General features: G+C 34.4%; 1 protein-coding gene across 1 annotated transcript in view; it reads right to left on the minus strand.

Moving 5' to 3' along the window:
- Positions 1-2088: 2088 nt before the first annotated feature.
- Positions 2089-22959, minus strand: part of CCDC102B (coiled-coil domain containing 102B) — a 267055-nt gene continuing 246184 nt past the window's right edge. The window contains exons 9-10 of the mRNA XM_060120835.1: positions 4074-4112; positions 2089-3557 (exon numbers count right to left, since the gene is read on the minus strand). Of these exons, the coding sequence (XP_059976818.1) occupies positions 4103-4112 (10 nt within the window). The 3' untranslated portion in view covers positions 2089-3557; positions 4074-4102. The remainder of the gene's footprint in view (positions 3558-4073; positions 4113-22959) is intronic.

Raw genomic sequence — 22959 nt, forward strand, 5'->3', positions numbered from 1 at the left:
GATAGGACCTTTGGGAGGTGATTAGGGCAGGAGGGTGGAGCCCTCATGAGTGGGATTAGTGCCCTCGTAAAAGAGACTCCACGTTGCTCCCAGCCCCATCCACCCCATGAGGATATAAAAGGAAGTCTGTCATTGAAAGACAGCCTTCCCCTGACCATGTGGGCACCTTCATCTTTGACTTCCAGCCTGCAGAACTGTGACAATTTTTTTTTTTCGTTTATAAGCCACCCAGTCTGTGGTGATTTGTTATAGCAGCCTGAACAGATTAAAACAGATATGAAGGTGGGACTGTTGAAATATTTTCAGAAATGAAAGCAGAAGGAAAATGGGATAGGATACAATTTATGCTAACTGGTCTTCCCAGCCCCCCAGGACAGAAAGAAACAAGAAAGGGGAAAAATGATGTATTTTTAATGATATTAATGTTTTATCAATTTCAATTTTACCTTGATTCTTTACTAATTTTCACTTTAGATTGAAGAAAACTCATTGTTGCTAGAATTTGTTTTAACACTAAATAAATAGTATCTTTTGATACAAGAAATATTTAAGTATTTCTGATGTTAAGGCTATATATTTTGGACAAAGGAAATAAAACTAGGAGAGGGATGAGTAGTAATTAGCATGATTCTGGAAGGCTGAGCAAGTGGGTTTATAAAGATTAACAATGAGGTCCTCTGTTCTAATGGGACATCCACAAGTTATCCCTTCCTTTGGTTTGATCCAGAATACATGAATTCTTTTTGTAGTTCTGTAGTTCTCTCTATTTTTCTCTGAAAAATAATTTCTGTATGCTCAGTCATGACACAGTGTAATTTCCTTACAGATGGGAGCTTCCCTCCTGAAGACATTAAAACACATTGATCAGATTCTCACCCATAATAAAAAGCTATCAGAATGTCTAACTGCAGTAATATACTTGAGGAAATAGATAAAGCATCATTTCCTTTGCAAGCTTAGTATGTAAGAATCGGGAATAGTTTCTTGCTTCATGATTCTGAACATAAACACCATTTTCCTTTACAAAAAAAGAAGCATGTGAAGAAAACAATTAAACATCCCTTTTCAAAAAAGTTTTTAGTGGTGGACATTAGTCTTGCAATGAATGTTTTACTTCCCTTGAATTGTGAAAACACTCTCATGGAATTTGAAAATAATTATTTCAGTAAAAGGGTGTAGGGCTCCTGAACTTGCATAATTTCCCATAAGAAAAATTAAATCAGAATTATGTAAGTACATCATTCCAAATCCAGTTGGCCTTGAGGCAGTGCCTGGGAAGAAATAAGGATGCAGTGAGCCACAAAAATCAGGTTAGCCTCAAGGTCTACTCGTCCCCGGCAATCTTACTTCAGTGACGACTTGGAGTCAGACCAAAGTGCATAAACTATCCATGGTGTTGAAACGATTTAAAGTGAAAAGCAGTAGAATATTTTACCAAAAACCCAAGCACAGAGTAAGAAAATGAAAGGGAAGAAATTCACTACATTAAAAGCAAGAGAGGTTGAATAATATGCAGCTAATTTGGCCTCGGCCTTCAGTGAAGCCAAGTGATTTGTGGAAGAAAAAGCAAAATTAGCAGTAAGGCTAGGATTATTTGAATGAATAGTCTACATCTATCAAATTATTCATATGGATGGTCATTTTTCCTTTCCAAACAAAGATCCCCGGAAGGAATTTTTAGAAGCCCTCTAGATTTCCTGGCCAAACTATAGTTCTTAGCTATGATATTTTTATATTATTACAAATAATAGAAACCATAAAGTAGCTTCTACTCTCACACTACTGTCTATACAGTATCCTGACACTTCCTGTCAAAACAGCATGGAATCTTATTCACATTTGCATCTATTTTTGGCTGCCTTGCCACCCCCCCACACACATATTGACTCACTAACACACCCAAACATCAGTGACTGTATCTGTCTCCTCTGTCTCTAGAGTATTCTTAATAATGAAAAATTAGAGCAGAAATTTATATCCATAGATGTTTATTGCATTAATATGTACAATATTTAAAGATCTGAAAGGAGAAAAATTTTAATAGAAAATAACTTCAAATAATATAATCATACGTTAGAATATTGTGAATCCATTAAAATGGTGTTTTAATAATTTTAAATAGCAAAATATTTAAAACATAATTTTGAATAAAAAGCAGGGTCAAATCCACATAGACATCATAATTGTGGTTATACTGTATACATAATCATGTAATTAACATATAGGTATATATTTAGCATATGTATGAGACAGAGAGAGAGAGAGAGAGTGAGAGTGAGAGAGTGTGTGTGTGTATGTGTGTGTGTGTGTGTGTGTGTGTGTGTGTGTGTGTGTGTGTCCCCAGAGAGAGGTTGTGTAGAATAGACATTATATATATATGAGTTTGGACTCCAGAGTCATGCTGCCTGAATATGAATCCCAGTTTTGCCAGTTAATAAGCAAATTACTTAACCTCCCTTTTCCTCAATTTCCTCCTTTGTGAAATGGTGAAAATAAATATATGGTTGATGTTGAGATTAGATGGGTGAATTCTACTTAGAACAATGCATAACAGAGAGTATATAATTTTTAGCTCTTATGATCATCTAAATATATACACACATTATAAGTACATAAAATGAACCTATGCATACACACAGACAATTGCAAAACTATGCAAAATCGAGCAAAATGTTATCAGTATTTCTGACGTTTGAGATTGTGGATAACTTTTGTGTTTACATGTTTTTTTCTGTTTTCCAAGATTTTCTGGAATGAGCAAATCATACTTTTATAATCAGAGATAAATGTTTGCATGGTATTTAAGAACAGATGGATTGAGTTACACACACATATAATGTGCTTGAAGTACAATACTGTATTAAAAATACAGTGCTGCTTAAAGCAGTGCTCAGCCCATAGGATGACTTACAGAAACATTTATTAAATTAATATAAACGGTAATTGAGGAATTGGACACAGTAATTAGTAACTAGAGAATATTTAGCCCAAGAGATTTGCAAGAAAGGAAGATAAAAAAAAATGAAATTGTAGAAGAAGGCAATATCTGTCTAGCAAAGTTTGGGTTTTATAATTCTAAGACTTAAGTATACATTTTCTAGGCAGCATTGAAGAAGCCAGTACAAAAAGAAACTTAGAAAATCTATGAAGAGAGAAAATAAGCTTCATGGCCAAATTTAGACTCCAGAAAAGCTAGGGAAAATCAGAGCAAATGGGATAAATTTGTTTTAAAGAGGAAAAACTTTTACGTGATCCTGGAATAAGGAATGTAGGGCTGGGTGTCGGTATGTAAAAGTTTGTGTTTTAAAAAGCAAAAAAAAAAAAAAAAAAATCCTTTTTTTATTTTTTTGAGGAAACTCCATACTGTTTTCCATGGGGGCTTCACCAATTTACATTCCCAGCAACAGTGTACTAGGTTTCTTTTTCTCCACATCCTTGCCAACACTTATTATTTCTTGTCTTTTTGACGGTAGGCATTCTGACACGTATTTGTTGATATCTCATTGTGGTTCTGATTTGTGTTTCCTTGATAATCCAGCAATTCTATTTCTGGGTATCTATCCAAAGAAAATGAAAACAGTAATTCAAAAAGACATATGTGCCCCAATGTTCATAGCAGCATTATTTGCAATGGCCAAGATATGGAAGCAACCTAAGTGTCCATCAACAGATAAATGGATAAAGGTGTGATACACACACACACACACACACACAATGGAGTATTACTCAACCATATAAAAAGAATGACACTTTGCCATTTATGACAACATGGATGGATCTGGAGGATAGTATGCTTAGTGAAATAAGTCAGACAGAGAAAGACAAATGGTGTATATTTTCACTTTATGTAGAATCTAAAAAACAATACAAATGAATATCACAAACAGAAACAGACTCACAGATAGAGAACAAACTGGTGGTTAACCAAAGATGAGAATGAGTGCAAGGGGTGGGCAAGATAGGTGAAGGGGATTAAGAGGTACAAAGTACTAGGTATAAAATAAGTTAAAAGGATGTAATATACAGCACAGGGAATATAGCCAATATTTCATTGTGAAGAGTTAGACACTTACCCTTGAAATCAAGGCCATTTCTCTTGTCTTTAGAAATCACTGTGGGTACAAAAATGGGGAGATATTCCCTTAAACAGATAAAATGCCCTGCTTTCACATTCTGAAGCATATTTCTATGTAAAGATCTAGCAGTGAACTAAGATATTATAAAAAAAAAAAGATGAGGATAATATATAGAGTAGTATTTAGAGGATATAAGTAAATCAGAATACCATGTAAGACAAAAATATGAGTGATAAATTATATTAATCCATCTTAAGTTATATATATACTACATACATAAAGATCTTTAGTTAAGTTTATATCTTTTACTTCCTCTCAGTCAGTTATTTTCACCAAATTCTACTTAACTTTTATATGTTAAAAGAATAGAAGTAATGACCACATGTGTGTGTATATTTCTATATGTCTGAAAACAGAACATTTAAAAGTGTTCTAGGTAGCTGCATTAAGAATTCTCTTAAAAGTGTAGCTCCACTATAACTGTGATTGGGAGTTACTTAGCTGTACTATAAAATAGCAGTTAGATAAGATTTAATGTAAAATGTGGTTTTTCATTCATGAGGTTGGTGAAATTTGGTTTCAATATCCTTTTCCCACTGTACAATGAAAAAATAAACAATCACAGGATGGTGTCATATTTTATAATCTCATTCATGAAAATAAGAAAGGATTTAGAAATATATAAACTACATAGAAAAGAGCAGATTTGTTCATTCACATTGAAATTTTTCTTCTCTAAACCAAAATAAGAGGAAGATGAAGAAAATCTATTGAGAAACAATATAAATCAATATTAAATGCGAATAAATATGTAAGGTGATTACCAGCTCATTTTTTTTGTAAATAATGCAAGCACATGCATACATACACGACCCCCAAGAAAAATTAGAATGTTTGTTTGCTATCTTGGAATTCCATCTTTTAAAATGTCAAAGCTTTCCTATTACAATATTCACCTTGCCTCCAAAACTTAAATATAAGGCTTTACTAACAGCATTTGGATTCTGGACTCAGAAACAAAAGAACAGAAATTGTGCTTCTATTTCTATAGGTCTTGTAGATACTATTACATTTTCAACCCGAATAGTATATGTTTCAAAGATTCATTAACTTACAAGTCTAGAAAAATTGGCAAACTGACATTAGGATAACATTTCCTTGTTTGTACTCCATAAAATGTCTTATTCAGTTTCCCCACCAAAAAAATTACCTTTTGCAAATTGGAAATACACAGAATGACCACTTTTTATGTATTTTTATCACAAAATTATCTAATCCAGCTGCCATGATAGTGTTTTTAAATAAAGGGGATACAGTTAAGAACAGTATATAATTTATTTCTTTAATGGGAAACTAGGATTTTTTATCAAAGAAAATATTTCTTATACATGTTGTGTGTTCCAGACATTGTTCTAAGTGTTTGTTATAAAATAATGAGCGAGACAAGCAATATCCTTGAAATCATGGAGCTACCTTTCTATCTATGTATCTGTGTATCTATCCATCCATCCATCCATCCCCATTTATCTATAACATATATGTATGTATAACTATTTTATCAAAACTGAAAACATTGCATCCACAAAAAAAAAAGACTTTTGGAATTTGGTTATGTTCACTGTGTTAGTTCTTTTTTTTTTTTTTTTGCGGTACGCGGGCCTCTCACTGTTGTGGCCTATCCCGTTGCGGAGCACAGGCTCTGGACGCGCAGGCTCAGCGGCCATGGCTCACAGGCCTAGCCGCTCCGCGGCATGTGGGATCTTCCCGGACCGGGGCACGAACCCGTGTCCCCTGCATCAGCGGGCGGACTCTCAACCACTGCGCCACCAGGGAAGCCCCCATTTTTAAAGTAATATAAATTATCAGAAGACATAACACCACCACCTGATCTTGTTTTTAAATTTGTGATTTCTAAGATAGCTAAAAGAAATGTTCCTAGGAAAATGTTATGGACATTCTTATGATATATTTGACTTTAATAGGAAATACTATTCAGACAATGTTTATCTATGAATAAGTTGAACACATTCTACTTGCTTGCTATACAATTTTTCACAAGGTCAGTAAACATGTCATAATATCTATGAAACCAACATCCATTACCTTATCATAGCTTTAAGTGATTATTAATATCTGATGATGATTGAAGGCACCTCTTTTTTTATTTGCTGTCAGAAATAGCTATTCTTGAAACTTTACTCTCTTCAATGTGAACATCAGTACAATTTGACAAGTTCCATGCAGATTTCTGTTGATATTCTGATTGGAAATGCATAAACTTAAAGATTAGTCTGGAGAGAAACGGCATCATTATTATAACATATTATCTATGGATGTAATAGAGCTCCTTATTTATTCAGGGCCCTGTTCAGCACCTAAAAAAATTTTGGAAACTTCTCAAAAGGAGAAGTTGTTTTGATTTATTCAAAGACATCTTTTAAATTATTGGTTCATAAATTTTGGATTATTATTGGAACTTTTTTCTTATGTTTTTAGATTGTTGAACTTTTATCAAGAAAAGTTGTTTAACTTTTTATACAACTGGTCTGTACCTTGGATGTGTATTTCATCTGTATAAAACAGAAAAATTGACTCTTTTTTCCAGTATTTACACCATTTTTTTCTTGCTTATTTATGACCTACTGTGGTACAACATTGAATAGCAGATTTACTGGTTAGTTTTGGGTTTTTTTGTTTGTTTCTGAACTCGGGAGGTTAAACGATTCCCTGTGAGGAACAAGGTTTGATACTTTAAAGTAGAAATCCTAAGTGGATAGTGGAACTTCTTTTATATTAGTTTTAACCATGAATATGGGTTAATATTTTTTAATGATTTTATTTTATGTAATAATCCCATTTTTCTCAATTGGAGTGGTGGAATACGTTAATACATTTTTCATAGAGAACCTTGAATTCTAAGAATAAACACGATATGGTCATGATGAATATTTTATAACCCTTGTATATTCCATTTGCCAAGATTATCAGCTAGAATTTTTTCACCCATAATCATAGATAAATCTATAATTCACTTATACTATTTTCATCAAGTTTGTTTCAATAATTTTCTGTCTCATAACATAGGTTAGGAAATACACTCTTGAATTTCTCTAAAACATTTTTTATCTGTTTCTTACAGTTTTGATAAAACTCACCTATAAAAATCAGCTGTAAAACTTGGTTTATTTGTTTCAAGGAGGAATAAGAAATTTGATGCATGAGCAAAGTATTTAATAATAATAATTACTCTATCAGGTTTCTTTTTTACTTTTGATGGAGTACTGGAAATTATTTTCCAGAAAATTTGAAATATCTCAATTTATAATTTTAATGTATTAAGGTTTTTCAGAATCTTTAGTTGTATTTTGTAAATGTCAACTATAACTGTAGTTATATTCTGTTTTTCAATCTTTAAGTTAGTTGGATGTTTCCTCCTTTTTCTTGATTAATTTTGGTAACAGGCTTTTGATACGAGAAATTTGGGGGATTCTTCGGTTGTCATGAATGTTTTTCCTTTCTCTCTCCCTCCACTCTGTTTTATAAGGGGTGAGTTTGGTTCTTGCCCCTCTGAGTCATACTCCCAGTCATCATGGCCCACATTTGGATCCAGATACAAGCAAACTCTTGCCTGCAGCTACACTGCTGTTTTGGGTTTCTGTGTTGTTTCTGGCCGATGGAATGTTTTATTTGTACCCCTAAACATGCCTAGGTTTCTTAACGACTTCTTAAAAACAGGTCTTATTGCTTACTGCTATGTTTAGAGTAGAAAGTACAATCAATGCGTAATCTTACCACATCATCTTGAAAAGGATTGCTTACATATTCTCATGTCAGGATTTTACATATGAATGTATAAATGATTTGTGCTATTAGATTTTAGTTTGATAACTAAAACACCCATATATCACATATAGTTTATATTTTTATTCACCCAGAATCTTAAAAGGATCAGATATGTAATTAGACCACCAAACACTTCCCATTTTCCCAGATTAATGATGATCCATTGGCAGCAATTTGGAAAATGTAATTTATTGTGCTGAAACAATAACTTGTGTAGTGATATCTGAGTGACCCTTCCAATTTTAGAAGGGTCTAATATAGTCCCAAAGAAGAGCTAGGAGAAAGTGGGTCACTCTGTAAGCAAATCTCTACATCCCAAAGAATAGTGGTGATAAAAATGATTCAGAAACAGGGGCCAAAGTAACAAAATAATTCAATTTTGCAAATTACTTCATGCATATAAAAGCAAACAACTGTGTCTGTGACTAGTGTTTCATTTTACTTATTTTTAAAAATGTATACCAGTTCTTTAAAATTATTTATGATTACAGTGGGCAGTATTAGAACATTTCATTTAAAAACTTTGAAAATGCTTTCAAATGTATTTTCTCATTTGATCATATTACAATTCTGTGACATGGAGTATAGATATGCTTCTAAACCACACACACACACATACTGAGTGGTTAAGTAGATTTTCTATGTTACATATAAGTCTTCTCATTCAAAACAGTTACTCTATTTACTGTAATGCATACATACACAAAAACATTTTCATTTCTTTTTTTGACAATAAGAATGGGCAGATATGAACACTATATTTAAAAATTTTGACTTATCCTTTTTAATGTTAGCTAAAAGACTTCTTTCTTTCCATAAATTCATTTTTAATCTATATTTAATTTTGACTGACATTCAAAATTTCTTGTAGTACACACAAACAGCCTCTTCAATAAGTGGTGCTGGGAAAACTGGACAGCTACATGTAAAAGATTGAAATTAGAACACCCCCTAATACCATACACAAAAATAAAAAATGGATTAAAGATATAAATGTAAGGCCAGACACTGTGAAACTCTTAGAGGAAAACATAGGCAGATCACTCTCTGACATAAATCACAGCAAGATCCTTTTTGACCCACCTCCTAGAGAAATGGAAATTTAAAAAAAAACAAAAAACAAATGGGACGTAATGAAACTTAAAAGCTTTTGCACAGCCAAGGAAACCATAAAAAACACAAAAAGACAACTCTCAGAATGGGAGAAAATATTTGCAAACGAAGCAACTGACAAAGGATTAATCTCCAAAATATACAAGCAGCTGATGCAGCTCAATATCAAAAAAACAAAGAACCCAATCCAAAAATGGGCAGAAAACCTAAACAGACATTTCTGCAAAGAAGATATACAGATTGCTAACAAACACATGAAAGGATGCTCAACATCACTAATCATTAGAGAAATGCAAATCAAAACTACAATGAGGTATCACTTCACACCAGTCAGAATGGCCATCATCAAAAAATCTAGAAACAATAAATGCTGGAGAGGGTGTGGAGAAAAGGAAACCCTCTTGCACTGTTGGTGGGAATATAAATTGATGTAGCCACTATGGAGAACAGTATGGAGGTTCCTTAAAAAACTAAAAATAAAATTACCATATGACCCAGCAATCCCACTACTGGGCATATACCCTGAGAAAACCATAATTCAAAACGAGTCATGTACCACAGTGTTCATTGCAGCTCTATTTACAATAACCAGGACATGGAAGCAACCTGTGTCCATTGACAGATGAATGGATAAAGAAGATGTGACACATATATACAGTGGAATATTACTCAGTGATAAAAAGAAACGAAATTGAGTTATTTGTAGTGAGGTTGATGGACCTGGAGTCTGTCATACAGAGTGAAGTAAGTCAGAAAGAGGAAAATAAATACTGTATGCTAACACATATATATGGAATCTAAAAGGAAAAAAATGGTTCTGAAGAACCTAGGGGCAGGACAGGAATAAAGATATAGAGAATGAACTTGAGGACACGGGGAGGGGGAAGGGTAAGCTGGGATGAAGTGAGAGAGTGGCATGGACATATATATACTACCAAATATAAAACAGGTAGCTAGTGGGAAGCAGCTGCATAGTACAGGGAGATCAGCTCAGTGCTTTCTGACCACCTAAAGGGGTGGGATATGGAGGGTGGGAGGGGGGAGATGCAAGAGAGAAAAGATATGGGGATATATGTATATGTGTAACTGATTCACTGTTATACAATAGAAACTAACACTCTATTGTAAAGCAATTATACTCCAAGAAAGATGTTAAAAAAATTTAATCAAATTTTCTGATTTTTAGGGAGTGGCTGAAGTAGATATGAAGAACTAATTAGTTTCTGAGCAGGACAAAATAACTGGTATCAAACTTATTCAACTGCTGTAAACAATTATAAAAATGGTGCAAAATGTATAAAACACGTTTGAAAGCAATAGACTACGCTATGAACGTTAATAGAAGGGAAGCATATGAAGTGGGATCCACATTAAACCTGCATTTCTCACTGGGGACATTTTTTTAAATGTTGCACCGAAAAATAGAGGCAGACAGAGAGCACTGGTCTCAGTGAATGGAGGAGACAGAGATCAGAGTCTGGGGCTCTGGAAGTGGATGGGATTTAGATGGTAATAAATCAGGAGAAAAGGAGAGAGAAGCATTCCAAACATCTGCATAGAATATGCCCTAGGTCCTTTGACAGGTCCTAAGCTGACCATGTGCAAGACACGATTCCAGAAGGTTCCGCGGAGAACAGATACTGAGAAGCTAGGAGCTTGAGAGGTCTCCCAATACTGGGGCAATGTTGAGGTTCCTTCCCAGTTGTAATGGAGAAAACTTGATATACACATAAGCTTTGCAGTTGAGACACCAGAAACACTATTCCCTACATGCCTTAGTAGTAAGAGCTCTGCTCTGATGTGGGTATAAGTTAAAATACACCTGTGCTAAAATGAATTAACAGCAAGCACCAGCAGTGTCAGTCTGTTGAGGCTGCCATAACAAAATACCACGGACTGGGTAGCTTACAAACAACAAACTTACTGAGATAGCTTATACTGTATGAACATTATACACTGTTCTTACAGTATTGGAGGGGTATGCAATAAAATGATGAAATGGAAAATACACTTAAATTTTAGTAACTCATAATTTAAATGATAATTCTGCATTTAAATAAGTATTTGCAAGCAATGTACTGTAAAATGCTATTGACGTGCATAACTTCCTTTTCCACACAATGTATTTCTGTTTTTCAGAAAACAGACATTCCAGAAATTCACTGGTCACAATCAAACAATTAGAACAGTGTTAGGACTGATATTTTCAATAGACATATAAGTAAGCTCTAAAAATGTATTTATATGCCCACATTTTGGAGGAAAGGCACTATAGACAAACTGGCAAAACAATGGCAGATGTTTGTAACTTGTGGCTTGGGGTAGAAAACGACCATTGTAAGTTGTCCAGATGGAAGCCAAAAATAATAATAATTAAGGAACATAAAATTTAAAAAGGTAGTCCCAGCCATGAAGGATCAGAAAGTCAGATTGTGGGTCTTCATCTCACTCCTTCAGTCCTTAAATGAGGCAAAGTTCAGTTAAATCACAACAGTTGAACAGAGAAAATATATTTTCACTTTGTCTTGATGACATCCATTTAGTATTGGTGAAAATACATTGTCAACAGAAAATAAGGGAAAAACCTATAATAACATGATATCCAAAGACATATTTCAATTATGCTCAATAATTATTGACCCAGAGACTTCTATTCCACATAATTAAAACATAAAAGGAGGCATACACAATATTTTTCATAAATGCATTCATTAAACAATTATTTTTAAGATGTTCCAAAGATTATTAACATGTAAAGATTATTATTCATGTAAAGACACTGGTTCACTGGCTCAGTAGAGTGGCCAGTAAGTGGTAGCTATGACTTCCTCAATTATAATTAGAATTAATTACATCTATATGAGATTTTAAAATGTGTGTGTGTGTTTTCCTATTACGAATGCTTAGAAGTACTATAGTAATTCAGAAAATCATTTAGTTAATTTAGTTTATCTAGGATAGATACTGCTTTTTGCTTTTCTCTCTTTTAAATTGTAATGTTTAAATAACCTTATTTGGAATATATAGAATTAGTACAAAAATAAATTTTGCTTTTTCTCAAATATTTATTATGACTTCTAGAAACAAAGAATTCAAACACTCTGCCTCACAGCTTGCTTCTGCACTTTCCAAAGTGGTAGCCACTAACCCCATTTGGCTATCAAGCAAAAGTAATGTGGTAGTACAAATAGAGATGTGTTGCTCTAAGTATAAAATAAATATAAAAAACTTGCAAATACCCTTTTTTATTAAGGTATAATTGACGTATTAGTTTCATGTGTAGAGCATAATGATTCAATATTTGTGCATATTATAAAGTGATCACCACAGTAAGTCTAGTTAACATCCATTAACACATATAGTTATCATTTTTTTCTTTTGATGAAAACTCTCTTAGCAACTTTAAATATTCAGTACAGGACTTCCCTGGCGATCCAGGAGTTTGGACTCCATGCTTCCATTGCAGGAGCCGCGGGTTTGATCCCTGGTTGGGAACTGAGATCCTGCATGCCGTGTGGCATGGTCAAAAAAAAAAAAAAATTCAATACAGTGTTATTAACTATAGTCATCATGCTGCACACTACATCCCCATGACTTATTTTATAACTGGAAGTTTGTACCTTTTGACCCCCCTTAACCCATTTGACCGCCTGCTCTCACCCTTTGCATCTGGCAACCACCAATCTGTCCTCAGTATCTGTGAGCTTCATTTGTTTGTTTAGATCCATATTTAAGTAAGATTATATGGTTTTTGTCATTCTCTGACTTATGTGGCATAATGCCCTTAAGGCCCATCTGTATTGGACCTTGAGCGCAAGGTCCAATATGGCAAGGTCCAAAATGGCAAGATCTTTTTTTATGGCTAAATAATATTCCAGTGTATATTTATATATACCACATTTTCTTTATTCATTTATCCGTTGATGGACACTTAGGCTGTATCCATGTCTTGGCTATTGAAAATAATGTTGCAATAAACATGAGGGTGCAGACATTTTCTTGTTACTATCTTCATTTTCTTCAGATAAATAACTAGTAGTGGATTGCTGGATCATATGGTAGTTCTGTTTTTAATTTTTTGAGGAACCTCGTACTGTTTTCCATAGTGGCTGCACCAATTTACATCCTACCAACAGTGCACAGGGTTCCCTTTTCTCCACATCCTTCCTGGCATTTGATGTTTCTTGTCTTTTTGATCATAGCTGCTCTAACAGGTTTGAGGTGATACGTCACTGTGGTTTTGATTTGCATTTCCCTGATGATTAGCTATGTGGAATATTTTTTCATGTACCTGTTGGCCATCTGTATGTCTTCTTTGGAGAAAATGTCTATTCAGATCCTCTGCCCATTTTTTAATTGGATTGTTCGGCTTTTCGCTATAGAGTTTTATGAGTTATTTATATGTTTTGGTTACTACCCCTTAACAGATTAATGATTTGCTAATATCTTCTCCCATTCAGAGGTTGCCTTTTTATTGATATTTTGTTGATGGTTTCCTTTGCTGTGCAGAAGTTTTTAGTTTGATGTCATCTCAGTTGTTTATTTTTGCTTGTGTTACCTTTGCTTTTGGTGTCAGATCCAAAAAATCATTGCCAAGAGCAATGTCAAGGAACTTACTGCCTATGTTTTCTTCTAAGAGTTTTATGGTTTCAGATCTTACATTCAAGTCTTTCATCCATTTTGAGTTAATTTTTTGTGTATGGTGTAAGATAGTGGTCCAGTTGCATTCTTTTGCATGTGACTTTCCAGTTTTCCCAACACCATCTACTGAAGGGACTGTTCTTTTCCCAACATATATTCTTGGCTTTTCTGTTGTAACTTAATTGACCATATATGTGTAGGTCTATTTCTGGGCTCTGTATTCAGTTCCATTGACCTATGTGTCTGTTTTTATGTCAAAACCATAACGATTTGCTTACTATAACTTTATAATACAATTTGAAATCAGAGAGTGTGATGCCTCCAGCTTGGTTCTTCTTTCTCAAGATTATTTTGGCTATTCAAGGTCTTTTGTGGTTCCATACAAATTTTAGTTTTTCAGGGTGTATTTCTGTGGAAAACGTCACTGGAATTTTGATAGAGATTTGCATTGACTGTAGATTGCTTTGAGCAGTATGGATATTTTAACACTTCTTCTAATCCATGATTATGGAATATCTTTCCATTTGTTTAACTCATTTTTATATTGTACATTGATAATGCTGATATGCTGGATATGTTAGGCTACAAGTAAAACATAGTATTATAGTTAATTTCAGAAACTCCTTTTTCCTTTTTTAAATGTAGCTCGTATCTGGCTCACATTGTATTTCTGTGGCACAGTGCCATACATTAATTTTTAATACTGAAAATGAGAAGAAGAGAAAATAGGTATTTTTCTGGTCAGCTCCTTTTCAGAAAACTCTTAATATTCTTTAGGAATGCTAATCTGCTGATCTAATCCACTGTGGATGCCACAGGGAAAGTCCTAGAAATAAGAGCTTATGCTGTACATTAAACAATTTGCTGTATCTGTTATTAAGGTAATTTAGTACGCTGTTTTACTGTGAATTATTTGGTATTGACAATGCACTGCCTTAAATCCCAAGTAACATTTAATTGACCGACAGTAATCCCAGTGCAATACTAGACCATAAACCATTGAAAAAAACATGTCAGCAGTTGACTCTTTTGAATAACATTAGACATTGATGACTGCGAGAGACTTCAAGTACCAACTGGGACTATGATACGATAGTATAGCTGTTGTGGTATAAAACATACCACAATGACAGCCAAGTAGAAAACCTTAAACACATAGGGACTGAATCAACTAATTATGCCACATATCCTCAAGTCATTCATAGTCTTTTGCTTCCCTGCCAAGAGTTCCTGTCAAAACAGGAGGAGAGAATTATTCTGGCAGAAAAGGATAGAGAGTAGGGTGAGGAGTGGAAGGCATTCATGTGACGACAGAAGAGTTGCCAAGCTAAATGAGGCACGCTCTTCTGTTACAAAGAGTGAAGAAAAATGAAAATTAGGACAGAAAGCAGTCAGAGTAAGCAGGGACGTGTGTGAGACAGAACAACAGAGAAGGAAACCAAAAACCTAGATGGTGCTTGGGCTGGGCACTCGGGTCCTGCCACTTCTCGACATAAACCCTATTTTCTCTCCGTGCCAAAAAGTTACAGTATACTCTTTTCCAGTGCTGCTGAAATGTTTAAGATTTTGCAATGTTTAATAGGTATTTTAAAAGTAAGGTGTCAGAGCATTTCAACTATGACTAACACGGTACTACCAAATTGCTCTAGATCTTATTGCTTAAAAACCAACAGCTGGAACAAATTTTATTCTTACCCTTAGTCCCTATGACTCACTGTCTACATTGTCAAGGTAACTCATTCTGTGATAAGTTTGAGCTGGTGATGTTTTCTCTATCCACATATTATGAAAGCTACAAAGCTTTTAGAAAATGAATTGATAATAATGTAGGTGCTTTGACCTGAATAAGTATCTCCTCATATAAGAAAAATTAAGTATACAAAACACTTAACAGAAAAAAAGTGAACAGCCAGGACATTTTATCCAAGAAAAAATATTATATTAAAAAAGGAAAGGAAATAGTATTGTTAGAAGTAAAAATAAAGGAAACATTCAAAGAAACCTTAAATTTGAAATCGTGTGTGTGTTTAATTCTGTTGGGCATCTCCTACAAGATGTAATGAGAAATGGCCTTTATGATGGAAGCATGAGACATAGAGAGAAGCTATGCTTAGTTAATGACTACCATGAAAAAAGAGCTGTCTAACATAAGAGAAAGACAAAAGGAAACCCATAAAACAGATCTTAAAATTGTCTTGAATGCAGAGTACTAGCAGCAATGAAAATTTAACAAATTTGAGAATCCCTCTCAGAATTCAGAGGGAGAAATTACCTAAGAGTTTAAAATGCACGGAGAGAATGTAATTGATACAGTTAAAAAAAAAAAAAGGCAAAGCAAACATCTATTGACATTGCTGAAGGAATAATTGATGATCCTGAGGTGGAAAGAAAACAGAAAAATAACACCTAAGAAATAATACTGCATCTAAACTCTTAACTGAAATTTAAAGCCGTGAACATATAGATTAAATGTACTCTTCACACTTACATCTAACTTAAATCGACTATACTTCAATAAAAACAATTACATCTAATTATTAACTATGTATTTACTTTGGAATAGTGTCTTCACATTCAAAGTGAAAGAATAAGACTAATTTTAGTACTTTTGTAGGAAAAATAGTATACTTTCAAGAGGCAAGCATTAAATTGATGACAGATATCTCTTCTATAACACCAATATAGTACAACAGTGTCTACTGATGGCAATATTTTGTGAATCTAGAATTATAAGCAATCCAAGTTGTTCCTCATGTGTGAAAGCAACAGGAGCTGCTTATTGTTCTGGGACAAAATTACTGAAATGTATATCCCGGATTACTGAGTGAGGAACCAAAATAAAGAGGTCAGTAATAGCAAGAACTAGATCAAACTGTCAAACTTTATAACTAAGCAAGAGTACAAATAAAAATACTTAAATATGGTTTCATTTAAAAAATGCAAATACCAAAAAATCTTAAAAGTATGGTCAACAAAGAAAATATGAATCTGGGTCTAATCCATGCTCAACAAGTTAATAAATATGAATTGGGAGCATGACCTTTATTGTAAGTTTAAATGTATCAGCATATGAAGTTATGACTTTGTTTGGCTGGATGGAAAAGATGAAGTACCCAAGGAACTGTCCCCCGCACACAAACAGACCTCAATCACCTGAAAAGTGATATAAATTTAGGGATTCAGCAATATGGAAAGTGTGGTGTAGGTTGACTACAAACGTAAATAATGATGGGTCATGGATTTAAATCTAAAGCATAACAGTTACAAATGGAAAATCAGGGTAAATAAAACTTATTTAATAAAACTATAAATTTATAGCTCCAGTTTATGTATTTTTACTCATGTAATTTCTAGAAGGACAGGAAGAACAAAGGCAAATATTAAGATAAACAATTCTTCATGTAGGGAATATTTAAAATGTAATTTTATTATTCACTTTAATTACAGAGATGTAATCAAGAGGTTCAAGATTTTAAAAATAAACTTAAATGACTTTTCATAGAAACAAAATCAAGATATTTAACTCCCAAACCAAGTACAGAGAAGAAAACATAAAAGTAGTACTGCACAGCATAGTCCCTGTAGGAAAATACAGAATGCATAGACAATCTCAGGCATGCAAAAGCAATAAAGAAAACATGCTAATTTTTAATTTATGACATTTTTGTTAATATTTTAAAAGCTTTTACACATGATGAAACATTGACTTAAAGTAACACCCACTTATATTCTGTATAAAAGAGGCACAAGAGTGAATCTGGGAAGACGAAAGATGGCAATTTGAGCACAGACCAAGTGCTGGGTCCTTATGCCTGACCTGCACCTGCTTTTCTTCTCCAGACCCTCCCTCACTGCTCTCTGTAAAAATACAGAATTGTGGACCCAGATGTGCAGCCCCTAGAGGATGCTTCTTATGTTTTGATTTCTACTAGAATCATGGGAGTGAACAGCTGTGTGGGATCACATGGTTGATGGAACTGGGTAGATGCAGTTGGAAAACAAATGCAGCCTTGCCTTCCTGAGGGGTTTTCGGTCCCGGAAGGTCCTAGCTCAGCCCCTAGGGATCCCTTAGTGGAAACTGTGTGCCTTACTGTGGCTTATTCCTAAAGGGCCCTTCTAATCTGATCCAGAGGGTCTGGTGAATTTTTGGAGAAGCGCATTGGAGAATGGTCTCAAAGTCTCTGGGTTGGGAGTGAGATGCATGTGAGTATATAGGGGCCTGAGAGCAGAAGAGCTTTCTCCTGCCACTCACCAGTGTGAGTCCTCCAGTATCTCCCTGTCACAGTAAGAGCGCAAACTGTGGGGCATTCCACGTCCATGGGATGTGCTCCAGCTGAGGGACTCTAACATCCTCAAATGTATAGCTACTGAGGGACAGAAAAATTAAATCCAAAATGATGATCTAGAATAGTACTTTGACCAGTAGACAGAATAATCCCATGGGGATGAATCAGACTATAAAAATTACATTTTGTAACTTAAAAAGTCACATAATGATAAAATTTTTAATTTAATTGATGGGACCTCTGCTTCAAAATAACAGATAATAGATCACCCCAGGCCAATCCTACTGCCAACAATTAAAAAGAAAATGGCCAGATTTCAAAAATCATAATTTTAAAGTCATCTGAAATGTGCAGACAACAGAACTAGATGGACTAAAAACTTCAGAGAGGCGAGAAATATTTGGATGTGAGCTGATGACCCCTGGTTGTTTTTTATTATTTTATTTCCCGGGAGAGTATGCCAGTTCTGATGGCTTAGCTCAGGCAGAGAACAGCTGCTGGGGGGACTGTGATGGGGCAGGAAACAAACAATGCTTTTAGGGGCCACAAGTGGCTGGAATGACGAATCCAAGAGTTGAAGGCCAGCTTTCTCTAGACATTTGTGAATTCTGAGGCTGTTTGGGAGGCTAACCAATTAAGCCAAAAGTTTCTGGAAAAAAGTCTCTTACATTCCACTAAAGAAAAGGGCCTGGAAATACAGCAAGCAGGAGGTGAGAGCCTCAGAGAAAGCAGAGATTCACCCAGGGGCACCTACCAGTCCTGGGTGAAGATAGAAACTTCAGAATAGCAAAGATTGAAACCAACAAGCAAGAAAATTGTAATTAGGAGGAAAAAAGAAAAAGAGAATAAAATAAAAGTAAGTATTTACCTATTATCTTCAGAAAGGTCCAAAAGGACAATGCATCCATAAAACAAAGATGATATTTAAAAAAGAGAATAAGAAAAAGCTTAAAGGATTAAATATTTTACCTTGATGCCTTTTTTATTAAATTATGAGTAATATACTATAATGTGTGATGAAGCACAAAAGATAAAGACAGCGAATTTAAGAATGTTGGGAAATGGAAATTCCAAGATGACAGAGCTGTGCTTAAATAGGAATCACTCCCTATTAGTTTATCAGATATCACTGTTCACTTGAAATTAACTTATTGAGTAATAATAAAGGTAGTCTGCAGGAAAAAAATTAAAGATGGGTACATTGAAAATTACACAAGTAAATAAAACTAGGCAATGATTAAATATTTAAGAAAAAGGAACAGGTTCAGACAGAACACTTCGTTATAGTACACCACTGGACTCTGCAGTAAATAATCTTAACATTCTCCTTAAAAATGTATCTCTATTTGACGCAAAGTTTGGCATAAACTATATTGGCATGATGAGATAGGTAAAGAGTGGTTGAAGTTGTGGTGATGTAAGAGTTTAGTCTTGATCCAATAATGAGTTCTCAAGAGACAATATAAAAAGAATAGTAGGAAAAACATATAATATAGATACATGAGGATAAGTAACAGGAAAAGCACCTAAGATACTTAAAAGTAGTTGGTCTGGGGAATGAGCCTTTGATTAAAATAAATTTTAAAATTTCATGAAATCAAATATGTCATAATTTATAACTTCTGAGATATGCGTTTGCTTTAAAAGGCATTCCCCAAATGTTAACAATCTCTCATTTTCTTATAACACTTTCACCATTTACTTTTGTTCTCTCTTTAAAATCTACTTGCAAGCTTAATTTTATATGGTTTGTTATTGACACTTTAAGAAACTTTTATCTAACTCTGTATCTATTTTCAGATTTTTTTTAAATGTTACTAATTTAAATAAACTTAGGTAGAGGGCTAATGGACTCATTCTCTCTGTTCAAAATCGTAAGTCCATTATGTTGTAATGAGGAAAACATATAAAATTTATTTTGTAATGTTTTCAACATTATTTTATAGGTGTCTTACGTATCACAAATGCCACTGTCATCCCCTAATAGAATTTAGTCAAATTAAGGCATATTGCTTTTCTACTTTTTGTAGTTATTATAGACTTAGAATTTTTAAAACATAAAGGGAATTTCATACAAGAGGAATTAGTAATCCTTCGTCAGAGGCTAACTATAGTTTTCAGTGGATTACTATAAAAGTTTCTCACATTGGTCATGTGTCAGTAGAATAATATAATCTTACTGAAAGCCGTGTTATTCATACTTTCCCTCTAGATCTCCTCCAGTCTCTGAGATTGGGGCACTGCCAGCACTGCCAAGCTATCAGGTCACAGCCATTGATAATCTCAGCACAGGTGTACTAAGAACAATCCTATCGTTGGTGAGTCTTGGCAACAGGGAATGCAGACTGCTGTTACGAAAGCATTCGTGCTTTTCAATTCTGAAATTCCTGCTGTTAAGTATTACATCACACTTATTTTACGGTTCTGATGAATTTCTGGAATGAAAAAACACCAAGTTACCTGGCAGTCGTCAACATTTGTTGACCTATCTCCCAGTTCCCAAATACTTGTAGTAACTATTGCCCCCTTTGGTGGTTTTACTGAGATAAAACACCAGCTTATAATTGGAATCACTGAGTTATCAGAGCCCCAGATATTATCCTCATTCCTACTTTTGATGTGGAATAAGTACAACTGATCCTTGAACAACTCAGGTTTGAACTCTGTGGGTCCACTTGTACAAAGATATTTTTCAGTAGTAAATACTATAGAACGACAGGGTCAGTGGTTGGTTGAAGCTACTGCTGCTTCTGAACATGGATTAACCCCAGAGTTGTCAAGGGTCAATTGTATTGGTATTCTTACATTTTCAAAAATTACCTCATTTTTTCTTACTAACATCTGCACCATGTGTAGGTTCAAAGTAGGGGGATTGTGACATGTGAATGCCTGTGAGTATTTTTTTTTTTTTTTTTTTTTTTTTTGCGGTATGCGGGCCTCTCACTGTTGTGGCCTCTCCCGTTGTGGAGCACAGGCTCCGGACGCGCAGGCTCAGCGGCCATGGCTCACGGGCCCAGCCACTCCGCGGCATGTGGGATCCTCCCGGACCGGGACACGAACCCGCGTCCCCTGCATCGGCAGGGGGACTCTCAACCACTGCGCCACCAGGGAAGCCCCCTGTGAGTATTTTGTAGGCTCCAAATAAATATTATTTTTTTCATTTTCTAAATAATGGGTCAGATTCTGGAAAACTTAATCCTATCATACCACTGCAGGAATCTCTACTAAAATAAGATATAAAAGTACTAAATTCTATTCAACAGTTAAACTGAAAGAGTCACTTCTTAGATGTCACATTTAATATCAGAGAATTTAGCTCCAAACTATATTTCATACTTAGAGAAATTAAAGATTTTGTGTAAAAGCAGTATTTCCACTCAACCATAATATTCTGAGTTATTACCTAATCATTCACAGAGAATAAATAGACCTGAAAGCAAGCTAAAGAGAACTTATATAATGTGATTTTACATAACTGAATTAATCATACCTCTAAGGGTTCAGTAAAATGTTCATTCACAAAATTCTAATTTACAGATCTGAATACTATTCTCTCTTTATCCTAAATTATAGCTTAATGTTAAAATGTCTTTTTAAAGTTCACATTTTTCTATTTAGTCATCTCTTGCTACAGAGGATTGCCCAGGATCCTTCTCTGAAAAAAATTTAATTTCTTTGATGGTAACAGTCAAATTGGAGCAACTGTTAAAAGTAACAGAAACTTAATTCCTTCTACTATCCCTTTATGGGAAATATTCTGAAACCTACTCATCCTTGCCATTCTTCCCAAGATCCTCTTAAATTTATTTGTGGTGACTAGGACTGAAAAGTATGGTCAGATTTAAATATTAAAGAAAAATGTATTAAATGAATAAATTAAAAAATTATTAGTGAAATCCTGGCCAATGAGAAACATTTTATTGGTGTAGTTCTCATCTTAATCTATCTTTAAGCCTCATAAAATAATCATTAAACATCTTGGCCTTCTTTGAAATGGCACAGTTAGCATACACTAAATTATGTTTGCAAACTCATAATTAAATAGGCATTGTTGGGGTTTTGTTTGGGGGGGTATTTATTGGAATTTCACATGACTTTTTTAATGTATTTTTTTCACAACTTTTTTTTAATTGAAGTATAACTGATTTACAATGTTGTATTAATTACTGCTGTACAGCAAAGTGATTCACATACTTCTTTAACATATTCTTTTCCATTATGGTTTATTATAGGATACTGAATATAGTTGCCTGTGCTATACAGTAGGACCTTGTTTATCCAATCTACATATAAAAGCTTACATCTGCTAATCCCAATCTCCTACTCTATCCCTCCCCCAACCCCCTCCCGCTTGGCAACCACCAGTCTGTTCTCTATGTCCATGATTCTGTTTCTGTTTCATAGGCAGGTTCATTTGTGTCATATTTTAGAGTCCACATATAAGTGATATCATATGGTATTTGCCTTTCTTTTTCTGACCTCACTTAGTATGATAATCTCCAGTTGCATCCATGTTGCTGCAAATGGCATTATTTCATTCTTTTTTATAGCTGAGTAGTATTTCATTGTATATATGTACCACATCTTTATCCATTCACCTGTTGATGGACATTCAGGTTGCTTCCATGTCTTGGCTATTGTGAATAGTGATGCTATGAACATAGCGGGTGCATGTATCTTTTTGGATTAGAGTTTTGTCTGGATATATGTCCAGGAATGGGATTGCTGGATCATATGGTAATTCTATTTTTAGTTTTCTGAAGAACCTCCATACTGTTTTTCCACAATGGATGCACCAACTTACATTCCCACCAACAGTGTAGCAGGGTTCCCTTTTCTCCACACCCTCTCCAGCATTTATTATTTGTAGACTTTTTGATGATAGCCATTCTGACTGGTGTGAGATGATACCTCATTGTCATTTTGATTTTCATTTCTCTAATAATTAGCAATGTTGGGCATCTTTTCATGTGCCTATTGACCATCTGTATGTCTTCTTT

The sequence above is a fragment of the Lagenorhynchus albirostris genome, chromosome 14, assembly GCF_949774975.1.
Source record: "Lagenorhynchus albirostris chromosome 14, mLagAlb1.1, whole genome shotgun sequence".
Classification (NCBI taxonomy): domain Eukaryota; kingdom Metazoa; phylum Chordata; class Mammalia; order Artiodactyla; family Delphinidae; genus Lagenorhynchus; species Lagenorhynchus albirostris.